This window comes from Catharus ustulatus, unplaced genomic scaffold, assembly GCF_009819885.2.
Source record: "Catharus ustulatus isolate bCatUst1 unplaced genomic scaffold, bCatUst1.pri.v2 scaffold_172_arrow_ctg1, whole genome shotgun sequence".
In the NCBI taxonomy this organism is placed as follows: Eukaryota; Metazoa; Chordata; class Aves; order Passeriformes; family Turdidae; genus Catharus; species Catharus ustulatus.
In genome coordinates this window covers 1-11,935 of record NW_024879518.1, presented here as the reverse complement: position 1 = coordinate 11,935, position 11,935 = coordinate 1, and the positions used below count along the sequence as shown (strand labels likewise).

General features: G+C 49.0%; 1 protein-coding gene across 2 annotated transcripts; it reads left to right on the top strand.

Moving 5' to 3' along the window:
• The first annotated feature begins 5,059 nt into the window (after positions 1 to 5,059).
• LOC117011450 (multifunctional procollagen lysine hydroxylase and glycosyltransferase LH3-like) lies at positions 5,060 to 11,848 on the top strand. Of its 2 annotated transcripts, none has more exons than XM_033086823.1 (3): positions 5,060 to 5,261; positions 9,810 to 9,901; positions 11,703 to 11,848. In XM_033086823.1, the coding sequence occupies exons 1-3, from the start codon at positions 5,069 to 5,071 to the stop codon at positions 11,781 to 11,783; spliced, it is 366 nt and encodes a 121-aa protein (XP_032942714.1). In that variant the 5' UTR covers positions 5,060 to 5,068; the 3' UTR covers positions 11,784 to 11,848. The 2 variants fall into 2 exon arrangements, with proteins under 2 accessions (XP_032942714.1, XP_032942715.1); XM_033086824.1 differs by lacking the exon at positions 11,703 to 11,848 and adding an exon at positions 11,556 to 11,692.
• Positions 11,849 to 11,935: the final 87 nt, after the last annotated feature.

Genomic DNA, 11,935 nt, shown 5'->3' with positions numbered 1-11,935 from the left:
AGCTGCCGGTGCAGCCGGCGCTGCCGCGTGGCCCCGTCCAGCACGCGCCGCGGGGCGCCCTCGGGGACACGGGCTGGGGGGGGACAAAAAATACAGAAATCACAAAAAAACAGAAATCCCAAAATACAGAAATCACAAAAACCAGAAATCACAAAATACAGAAATCACAGAAACCCCAAAAATCAGAAATCCCAAAAATCAGGAGGGTCCTGGAGCACCCTCAGGGACTCGGGCTGGGGGGACAGGAAATACAGAAATCACAGAAATCCCAAAAAGCAGAAATCACAAAAATCAGAAATCCCAAAAATCCCAAAAATCAGAAATCCCAAAAATCAGAAAACCCAAAAAAGATGAGAATCCCAAAAACCAGAAATCCCAAAAATCCAGAATCCCAAAAACCAGGAATCCCCAAAAACCAGAATCCCAAAAATCAGAAATTCCAAAACCCAGAAATCCCAAAAAGCAAAAACCCCAAAAATCAGAAACCCCAAAAAACAGAAATCCTAAAAAACAGAAATCCCAGAAACTTGAAATCCCAAAAAACAGAAATCCCAAAAATCAGGAATCCCAAAAATCAGGAGGGTCCTGGAGCGCCCTCGGGGACATGGGCTGGGGAGAGGGGACAGGAAATACAGAAATCACAAAAATCCCAAAATCAGAAATCCCAAAAAAACAGAAATTGCAAAAATCTGGAATCCCCAAAAACCAGAATACCAAAAATCAGAAATCCCAAAACCCAGAAATCCCAAAAAGTAGAAATCCCAAAATCACAAATCCCAAAAAGCAGAAATCACAAAATCAGAAATCACAAAATGAGAAATCCCAAAAAATCAGAAATCCCAAAATAACCAGAAATCACAAAAGTCAGAAATCCCAAAAATCAGGAGGGTCCCGGAGCGCCCTCGGGGACACGGGCTGGGGAGAGGGGGAACAGGAAATACAGAAATCACAGAAATCCCAAAAAGCAGAAATCACAAAGAGCAGAAATCCCAAAAATCCGGAATCCTCAAAAATCAGGAGGGTCCTGGAGCGCCCTCGGGGACACGGGCTGGGGAGAGGGGGGACAGGAAATACAGAAATCCCAGAAATCCCAAAAAGCAGAAATCACAAAAAGCAGAAATCCCAAAAAACCGGAAATCCCAAAAACCAGAAATACAAAGAACCAGAAATCCCAAAAATCAGAAATGCCAAAAAACCAGAAATCACAAAAATCAGAAATCACAAAAAAGCAGAAATCCCAAAAAACAGAAATCCCAAAAACCGGAAATCCCAAAAACAGAGAAATCCCAAAAACCAGAAATGCCAAAAAATAGAAATCCCAAAAACCAGAAATCCTAAAAACCAAAAATCACGAAAACCAGAAATCCCAAAAATCAGGAGGGTCCTGGAGCGCCCTCGGGGACTCAGGTTGGGGAGGGGACAAAAAAACCAGAAATCCCAAAATCAGAAATCCCAAAAAAAACAGAAATCACAAAAATCAGAAATCCCAAAAATGAGGAGGGTCCTGGAGCGCCCTCGGGGACACGGGCTGGGGGAGGGGGGACAGGGGTCAGAAAAAACCCAGAAATCCCAGAAAAACAGAAATCACAAAAATCAGAAATCCCAAAAAACAAAAATCCCAAAAACCAAATATCCCAAATACAAGGAAACCCTAAAAAAGCTGGAATCCCAAAAAACAGAAACCCCAAAAAGCAGAAATCCCAAAAAACAGAAACCCCAAAAAAACCAGAAACCCCAAAAAAACCAGAAATCCCAAAAAGCAGAACCCCCCCCAAAAAGATGGAATCCCAGAAACCAGAAATCCCCAAAAACCAGAAACGCCAAAAAAAACAGAAATCCCAAAAAATCAGAAATCCCAAAATAACCAGAAATCACAAAAAACCAGAAATCCCAAAAATCAGGAGGGTCCTGGAGCGCCCTCGGGGACACGGGCTGGGAGACGGGGGACAGGAAATACAGAAATCACAGAAATCCCAAAAAGCAGAAATCACAGAAATCCAGAAATCACAAAAAGCAGAAATCGCAAAAAACAAAAATTCCCAAAAAACAGAAATCCAAAACACCAAAAATCCCAAAAATCCTAAAAACCAGAAATCCCAAAAATCCTAAAAAGCAGAAATCCTAAAAACCAAAAATACAAAAAACCAAAAATCCCAAAAACCCCAAAACCCAGAAATCACAAAAATCAGAAATCCCAGAAAAACAGAAATCCCAAAGAGCAGAAATCCCAAAGAGCAGAAATCCCAAAAATCAGAAACCCCAAAAAACAGAAATCCTAAAAACCAGAAATCCCAAAAACCGGAAATCCCAAAAACCAGAAATCCCAAAAACCAGAAATGCCAAAAAATAGAAATCCCAAAAACCAGAAATCCTAAAAACCAAAAATCGCGAAAACTAGAAATCCCAAAAAATCAAAAATTCCAAAACTCAGAAATCCCAAAAAACAGAAATCCCAAAAAACCAGAAATCCCAAAAAACAAAAATCCCAAAATCAGGAGGGTCCCGGAGCGCCCTTGGGGACACGGGCTGGGAGGAGGGGGGACAGGAAATACAGAAATCACAGAAATCCCAAAATCAGAAATCACAAAAATCAGAAATCCCAAAAAAACCAGAAATCACAAAAGTCAGAAATCCCAAAAATCAGGAGGGTCCTGGAGCGCCCTTGGGGACACGGGCTGGGAGGGGGGACAAAAAATACAGAAATCACAAAAATCCCAAAAAGCAGAAATCACAGAAATACAGAAATCACAAAAAGCAGAAATCACAAAAAACAGAAATCCCAAAAAACCGGAAATCCCAAAAACCAGAAATACAAAGAACCAGAAATCCCAAAAATCAGAAATCCCAAAAATCAGAAATGCCAAAAAACAGAAATCCCAAAAACCGGAAATCCCAAAAAACAGACACCCCAAAAATCAGAAATCCCAAAAACTTGAAATTCCAAAATCAGAAATCCCAAAAAAACAGAAATCACAAAAAACCAGAAATCCCAAAAAGCAGAACCCCCCCAAAAAAACAGAATCCCAGAAACCAGAAACCCCAAAACTCAGAAATCCTAAAAACCCAGAAATCCCAAAAATCTGAAATCCCAAAAACCAGAAATCCCCAAAAATCAGAAACCCCAAAAACCCAAAAATCACAAAGAGCACAAATCCCATAAACCAGAAATCCCAAAAATCCGGAATCCCGAAACCCAGAAGTCCAAAAAAAAAACGAGAATCCCAAAAACCAGAAATCCCAAAAAGCAGAAATCCAAAAAAAAGAAATCCCAGAAACCAGAAATCCCAAAAATCAGAAATTGCAAAAATCTGGAATCCCCAAAAATCAGAAATTCCAAAAAACAAAAATCCCCAAAAAGCAGAAATCCAAAAACCCAAAAATCACGAAGAGCACAAATCCCATAAACCAGAAATCCCAAAACCCAGAAATCCCAAAACCCAGAAATCCCAAAACCCAGAAATCCCAAAACCCAGAAATCCAAAAAAAAACGAGAATCCCAAAAACCAGAAATCCCAAAAAGCAGAAATCCACAAAAAAGAAATCCCAGAAACCAGAAATCCCAAAACCCAGAAATCCCAAAAATCCAGAATCCCGAAAACCAGGAATCCCCAAAAACCAGAATACCAAAAATCAGAAATCCCAAAACCAAAAATCCCAAAGAGCAGAAATCACAAAGAGCAGAAACCCCAAAAAACAGAAACCCCAAAAAACAGAAACCCCAAAAAACAGAAATCCCAAAAACTTGAAATTCCAAAAATCAGAAATCCCAAAAACCGGGAATTCTCCCCCTAAAAAACCTTGGAATTCTCTCCCAAATAAACCGGGAATTTTCCCCCCAAAACCAGGGGAATTTTCTGCAAAAAAACCGGGAATTCTCCCCAAAAATCGGGAAGTCTTCCCCCAAAAAACGGGAATTTTCCGCAAAAAAAACGGGAATCCACGAAAAATTTGAATTATTAAAAAACCGGGAATTTTCCCTAAAAAACCGGGAATTTTCCCCAAAAAAACCCGGGAATCGTCTCCAAAAAACCCCAGGAATTCTCCCCACAAAAACCGGGAATTTTCCCCCAAAAAATCAGGACTTTTCCTTTAAAAAATCGGGAATTTTCCTTAAAAAAATCGGAATTTTCCTTAAAAAAATCGGAATTTTCCTTAAAAAACCGGGAATTTTCTCCAAAAAATCGGGAACCCACCGGGACCCCCGAACCGGCACCGGGACCCCCGAACCGGCACCGGGACCCTCGAACCAGCACCGGGACCCCCGAACCGGCACCGGGACCCCCGAACCGGCACCGGGACCCTCGAACCAGCACCGGGACCCCCCGAACCGGCACCGGGACCCCCGAACCGGCACCGGGACCCTCGAACCAGCACCGGGACCCCCGAACCGAACCGGGGACCCCCGAACCGGCACCGGGACCCCCGAACCGGCACCGGGACCCCCAAACCGAACCGGGACCCCCGAACCGAACCGGGACCCCCGAACCGAAACCAGGACCCCAGAACCAAACCCAGGACCCCCGAACCGGCACCGGGAGCCTCAAACCGAACCGGGGACCCCCGAACCGGCACCGGGACCCCCGAACCGGCACCGGGACCCCCGAACCGAACCGGGGACCCCCCGAATCGAACCCGGGACCCCCGAACCGGCACCGGGACCCCCGAACCGACACCGGGACCCCCCGAACCGGCACCGGGACCCCTCAGAACCCCCGAACCCGCGCCTCCCTCACCCGACGTTTTCTTCTCCCCCATCATGAGGTGACTTCCGCTCCGCCGCTCTTCACTTCCGCCCTCTCTGAGGCCACTTCCGCTCCCGTCCCAGCCCACTTCCGCCCTCACGGTTCGCCGCCATCTTGAGCGCGGCGCAAACCCCGTCACTATTTCCGCTCTCCGCCATTTTGGGTGTGGCGCCCCCGCCCCTTTTTTTACTCCTGGCAACGTGGCACACCGGCTCGGCCCCGCCCCTTGGCGCTGATTGGTGGAGGGGGCGGAGCGGCGGGCGGGGATTGGCTGAGGCGCGGCGCGAGGCCCCGCCCCCCGCTGTAAGCCCCGCCCCGTCCGCGCCATGGCCGCGCTCCCGGCGCCGCTGCTGCTGCTGCTGGTGCTGGGGGGCGTCCCCGGGACCCCCCAAAACTGCCCCAAAAACCCCCAGACCTGCCCCAAAAACTCGGCCGGGACCGACCCCGAGACCCTCCAAAGCTGCCCCGGAAATGCCCCCGGGAACGCCGGGATCGGCGCCGGGATCGACCCCGGGAATGGTGAGAGCGGGGAGGGGGGCGTGAGGGGGGGGCAGAGGGGGTCAGAGGTCATTTGGAGGGGTCAGAGGTCATTTGGAGGGGTCAAGGGTCACTGGGAGGGGTCAGGGGTGACTGGGAGGGGGTCAGTGGTCACTGGGAGGGGTCACTGGGAGGGGTCAGGGGTCACTGGGAGGGGTCAAGGGTCACTGGGATGGGGTCAGTGGTCACTGGGAGGGGTCAGTGGTCACTGGGAGGGGTCAGGGGTCACTAGGAGGGGTCAGTGGTCACTGGGAGGGGTCACTGGGAGGGGTCAGTGGTCACTGGGAGGGGTCAGTGGTCACTGGGAGAGCTCAGTGGTCACTGGGTCAGTTCAGTGGTCACTCTGAGGATTCAGTGGTCACTCTGAGGACTCAGTGGTCACTGGGTCAGTTCAGTGGTCACTCTGAGGACTCAGTGGTCACTGGGTCAGTTCAGTGGTCACTCTGAGGATTCAGTGGTCACTGAGGGGTCAGTGGTCACTCTGAGGATTCAGTGGTCACTGAGGGGTCAGTGGTCACTCTGAGTGGTCAGTGGTCACTGGGGTGGGTCAGTGGTCACTGGGTCAGTTCAGTGGTCACTAGGAGAGCTCAGTGGTCACTCTGAGGACTCAGTGGTCACTGGGTCAGTTCAGTGGTCACTCTGAGGGGTCAGTGATCACTGGGAGGGGTCAGTGGTCACTGGGATGGGTCAGTGGTCATTGGGAGGGCTGAGTGGTCACTGGGATGGGTCAGTGGTCACTGGGATGGGTCAGTGGTCACTGGGAGGACTCAGTGGTCACTGGGTCAGTTCAGTGGTCACTGAGGGGTCAGTGGTCACTGGGATGGGGTGAGTGGTCACTAGGAGGGGTCAGTGGTCACTGGGGTGGGTCAGTGGTCACTGGGTCAGTTCAGTGGTCACTCTGAGGACTCAGTGGTCACTGGGAGAGCTCAGTGGTCACTGGGTCAGTTCAGTGGTCACTAGGAGAGCTCAGTGGTCACTCTGAGGACTCAGTGGTCACTGGGAGGACTCAGTGGTCACTCTGAGCATTCAGTGGTCACTGGGGTGGGTCAGTGGTCACTCTGAGGACTCAGTGGTCACTGGGTCAGTTCAGTGGTCACTCTGAGGACTCAGTGGTCACTGGGAGGACTCAGTGGTCACTGGGTCAGTTCAGTGGTCACTAGGAGAGCTCAGTGGTCACTGAGGGGTCAGTGGTCACTGAGTCAGTTCAGTGGTCACTCTGAGGATTCAGTGGTCACTGGAAGAGCTCAGTGGTCACTGGGTCAGTTCAGTGGTCACTCTGAGGATTCAGTGGTCACTGAGGGGTCAGTGGTCACTCTGAGGATTCAGTGGTCACTGAGGGGTCAGTGGTCACTCTGAGTGTTCAGTGGTCACTGGAGTGGGTCAGTGGTCACTCTGAGTGTTCAGTGGTCACTGAGGGGTCAGTGGTCACTGGGTCAGTTCAGTGGTCACTGGAAGAGCTCAGTGGTCACTGACGGGTCAGTGGTCACTGGGTCAGTTCAGTGGTCACTGGAGTGGGTCAGTGGTCACTCTGAGGACTCAGTGGTCACTGAGGGGTCAGTGGTCACTGGGTCAGTTCAGTGGTCACTCTGAGGACTCAGTGGTCACTGGAAGAGCTCAGTGGTCACTAGGAGAGCTCAGTGGTCACTCTGAGGACTCAGTGGTCACTGGGTCAGTTCAGTGGTCACTCTGAGGACTCAGTGGTCACTGGGTCAGTTCAGTGGTCACTCTAAGGACTCAGTGGTCACTCTGAGGACTCAGTGGTCACTGGGTCAGTTCAGTGGTCACTAGGAGAGCTCAGTGGTCACTCTGAGGACTCAGTGGTCACTGGGTCAGCTCAGTGGTCACTCTGAGGACTCAGTGGTCACTGGGGTGGGTCAGTGGTCACTCTGAGGACTCAGTGGTCACTCTGAGGATTCAGTGGTCACTGGAAGAGCTCAGTGGTCACTAGGAGAGCTCAGTGGTCACTGGGTCAGTTCAGCGGTCACTCTGAGGACTCAGTGGTCACTGGGTCAGTTCAGTGGTCACTCTGAGGACTCAGTGGTCACTCTGAGGTCTCAGTGGTCACTGGGTCAGTTCAGTGGTCACTCTGAGGACTCAGTGGTCACTCTGAGGACTCAGTGGTCACTGGGTCAGTTCAGCGGTCACTCTGAGGACTCAGTGGTCACTCTGAGGACTCAGTGGTCACTGGGAGAGCTCAGTGGTCACTGAGTGTTCAGTGGTCACTGGAAGAGCTCAGTGGTCACTGAGGACTCAGTGGTCACTGGGTCAGCTCAGTGGTCACTCTGAGGACTCAGTGGTCACTGGGATGGGTCAGTGGTCACTGGGTCAGTTCAGTGGTCACTGGGTCAGTTCAGCGGTCACTCTGAGGACTCAGTGGTCACTCTGAGGACTCAGTGGTCACTGGGAGAGCTCAGTGGTCACTGGGTCAGTTCAGTGGTCACTGGGTCAGTTCAGCGGTCACTCTGAGGACTCAGTGGTCACTGGGAGAGCTCAGTGGTCACTGGGTCAGTTCAGTGGTCACTAGGAGAGCTCAGTGGTCACTGAGGGGTCAGTGGTCACTGAGTCAGTTCAGTGGTCACTCTGAGGACTCAGTGGTCACTCTGAGGACTCAGTGGTCACTGGGTCAGTTCAGTGGTCACTAGGAGAGCTCAGTGGTCACTCTGAGGGCTCAGTGCTCACTGGGTCAGTTCAGTGGTCACTGGGTCAGTTCAGTGGTCACTCTGAGGACTCAGTGGTCACTCTGAGGACTCAGTGGTCACTGGGTCAGTTCAGCGGTCACTCTGAGGACTCAGTGGTCACTCTGAGGACTCAGTGGTCACTGGGTCAGTTCAGTGGTCACTGGGATGGCTCAGTGGTCACTCTGAGGACTCAGTGGTCACTGGGTCAGTTCAGTGGTCACTCTGAGGATTCAGTGGTCACTCTGAGCATTCAGTGGTCACTGGGTCAGTTCAGTGGTCACTCTGAGGACTCAGTGGTCACTGGGTCAGTTCAGTGGTCACTCTGAGGACTCAGTGGTCACTCTGAGCATTCAGTGGTCACTGGGTCAGTTCAGTGGTCACTGGGTCAGTTCAGTGGTCACTCTGAGGACTCAGTGGTCACTGGGTCAGTTCAGTGGTCACTGGGTCAGTTCAGTGGTCACTCTGAGGACTCAGTGGTCACTGGGTCAGTTCAGTGGTCACTCTGAGGACTCAGTGGTCACTAGGAGAGCTCAGTGGTCACTCTGAGGACTCAGTGGTCACTCTGAGGACTCAGTGGTCACTGGGTCAGTTCAGTGGTCACTGGAAGAGCTCAGTGGTCACTAGGAGAGCTCAGTGGTCACTGGGTCAGTTCAGCGGTCACTCTGAGGACTCAGTGGTCACTGGGTCAGTTCAGTGGTCACTCTGAGGACTCAGTGGTCACTCTGAGGTCTCAGTGGTCACTGGGTCAGTTCAGTGGTCACTCTGAGGACTCAGTGGTCACTCTGAGGACTCAGTGGTCACTGGGTCAGTTCAGCGGTCACTCTGAGGACTCAGTGGTCACTCTGAGGACTCAGTGGTCACTGGGAGAGCTCAGTGGTCACTCTGAGTGTTCAGTGGTCACTGGGAGAGCTCAGTGGTCACTGAGGACTCAGTGGTCACTGGGTCAGCTCAGTGGTCACTCTGAGGACTCAGTGGTCACTGGGATGGGTCAGTGGTCACTGGGTCAGTTCAGTGGTCACTGGGTCAGTTCAGCGGTCACTCTGAGGACTCAGTGGTCACTCTGAGGACTCAGTGGTCACTGGGAGAGCTCAGTGGTCACTGGGTCAGTTCAGTGGTCACTGGGTCAGTTCAGCGGTCACTCTGAGGACTCAGTGGTCACTCTGAGGACTCAGTGGTCACTGGGTCAGTTCAGTGGTCACTAGGAGAGCTCAGTGGTCACTCTGAGGGCTCAGTGCTCACTGGGTCAGTTCAGTGGTCACTGGGTCAGTTCAGTGGTCACTCTGAGGACTCAGTGGTCACTCTGAGGACTCAGTGGTCACTGGGTCAGTTCAGCGGTCACTCTGAGGACTCAGTGGTCACTCTGAGGACTCAGTGGTCACTGGGTCAGTTCAGTGGTCACTGGGATGGCTCAGTGGTCACTCTGAGGACTCAGTGGTCACTGGGTCAGTTCAGTGGTCACTCTGAGGATTCAGTGGTCACTCTGAGCATTCAGTGGTCACTGGGTCAGTTCAGTGGTCACTCTGAGGACTCAGTGGTCACTGGGTCAGTTCAGTGGTCACTCTGAGGACTCAGTGGTCACTCTGAGCATTCAGTGGTCACTGGGTCAGTTCAGTGGTCACTGGGTCAGTTCAGTGGTCACTCTGAGGACTCAGTGGTCACTGGGTCAGTTCAGTGGTCACTGGGTCAGTTCAGTGGTCACTCTGAGGACTCAGTGGTCACTGGGTCAGTTCAGTGGTCACTCTGAGGACTCAGTGGTCACTAGGAGAGCTCAGTGGTCACTCTGAGGACTCAGTGGTCACTGGGTCAGTTCAGTGGCCCCAGGGGGTCCCAGCCCTGTCCCCTCCCCCCGCAGAGCGGCTGCTGGTGCTCACGGTGGCCACCGAAGCCACCGACGGCTACCTGAGGTTCCTGCGCTCGGCCCAGGCCTTCAACTACAGCGTGCAGGTGGGGGAGGGGCTGGGGCTGGGGGAGGGGCCGGGGCTGGGGGAGGGGCTGGGAGAGGGGCTGGGGCTGGGGGAGGGGCTGGGGGTCACCCTGCCTCTGCATTTCCTTTTAATTTAATTTAATTTTATTTTATTTTATTTTTTTATTTTTATTTTTTTATCGTGTTTTAGTATTTTATTTTATTTTAAATTGTTTTGTTTTATGTTGTGATTTATTTCATTTTATTTTATGTTTTGTTTTGTATTTTATTTTCTTTTGTTTTATTGTATTTTATTTTGCTTTTCATTTAATTTTATAATCTATTATATATATTACTTTATGTTGTATTTTATTTTATTTTATTGTTTTCTCTTATTTTATTTTACTTTGTGTTTTATTTTGTTTTGCGTTTTATTTATTTTATTTTATGTTATTTTATTTTGTTTTATATTTTATTTTGAATTTTATTTTATTTTATGTTGTGTTTTGTTTTACTTTATTTCATTAATTTATTTTATTTTACTTTATATTTTATTCTATTTTGTTTATTTTATTTTACTTTCTTTTATATTTTATTTTATATTTTACTTTACTGTGTGTTTTATTTTATGTTGTTCTGTATTTTATTTTTTGTGTATTTCATTTTATTTTATGATTTTATTTTATTTTGTTTTGTTCTATTTTATTTTGTATTTTATTTTATTTCATTTTATTTTATTTTGTTTTACTTTATATTTTATTTTATTCTATTTTGTTTATTTTATTTTACTTTGTTTTCTATTTTATTTTATATTTTACTTTACTGTGTATTTTATTTTATTTTATTCTGTATTTTATTTTTTGCATATTTTATTTTATTTTATGATTTTATTTTGTTTTGTTCTATTTTATTATGTATTATATTTTATTTTATTTTATTTTATTTTATTTTATTTTATTTTATTGTATTTTATTTTATTTTATTTTAATGTTAGGGATTTCTTTTCCACTTTTTATTTACATTTTTTGTGTTCTTTCATGATTTTTTAAACACTGATTTCCACTTTTGTGGAATTTTCTCTTTTTTGACCTCTCTTCTCCCCTCCCCAATTTTTCCCTCCCTTTTCTCCTCTTTCACTCCCTGCTCTCACCCCCATTTTTCCCATTTTTCCCATTTTTTCCCCAATTTTCCTGTTTTTCCGCTTCTCCCATTTCCCCCATTTTTTTCTTATTTGCCCTATTTTTCCCATTTCCCCCCATTTTTCACCATTTCCCCCTCAATTTTCCCAGTTTCTTCCCATTTTTCCCCCAGTTTTCCCAGTTTCTTCCCAATTTTCCCATTTTCCCCTCATTTTCCCCCTTCTCCCATTTCCCGTTTTTTCTTATTTCCCCCAATTTTCCCATTTCCTCCCATTTTTTCTCCCCATTTCCCCCCATTTTCCCACTTCCTTCCACATTTTTTCCCATTTTCCCTCCATTCCCCCCAGTTTTTGTTTCCTGTCTGTCACTTCCTGTTTCCTGTTTGGCCATTTCCGGTTCCTGATTCCTGTCAGACCTTGGGCCTGGGCCGGGCCTGGTGGGGCAGGGCCAGAATGTTCAGTGGCTGTGGGAGGGATTTCCTGTCTGTCACTTCCTGTTTCCTGTTCGGCCATTTCCGGTTCCTGTTTGGCCATTTCCGGTTCCTGTTTCCTGTCAGACATTAGGCCTGGGCTGGGCGTGGCGGGGCGGGGACGTGGCGCGCAGCCCCGGGGGGGGACAGAAGGTTCGGTGGCTGTGATGGGGATTTCCTGTCTGTCACTTCCTGTTTCCTGTTTGTCCATTTCCGGTTCCTGTTTCCTGTCAGACCCTGGGCCTAGGCCGGGCGTGGCGGGGCGGGGACGTGGCGCGCCGCCCCGGGGGGGGACAGAAGGTTCGGTGGCTGTGATGGGGATTTCCTGTCTGTCACTTCCTGTTTCCTGTTTGGCCATTTCCGGTTCCTGTTTCCTGTTTCCTGTCAGACCCTGGGCCTAGGCCGGGCGTGGCGGGGCGGGGACGTGGCGCGCAGCCCCGGGGGGGGACAGAAGGTTCGGTGGCTGT

Excerpts from the sequence above, each read along its gene's own strand:
- LOC117011450 (XM_033086823.1), top strand. The coding sequence starts at position 5,069 with ATGGCCGCGCTCCCGGCGCCGCTGCTGCTGCTGCTGGTGCTGGGGGGC. Across the intron at positions 5,262-9,809 it reads CGGGATCGACCCCGGGAATG|AGCGGCTGCTGGTGCTCACG; the intron begins GTGAGAGCGGGG and ends CTCCCCCCGCAG. Across the intron at positions 9,902-11,702 it reads CCTTCAACTACAGCGTGCAG|ACCCTGGGCCTAGGCCGGGC; the intron begins GTGGGGGAGGGG and ends GTTTCCTGTCAG.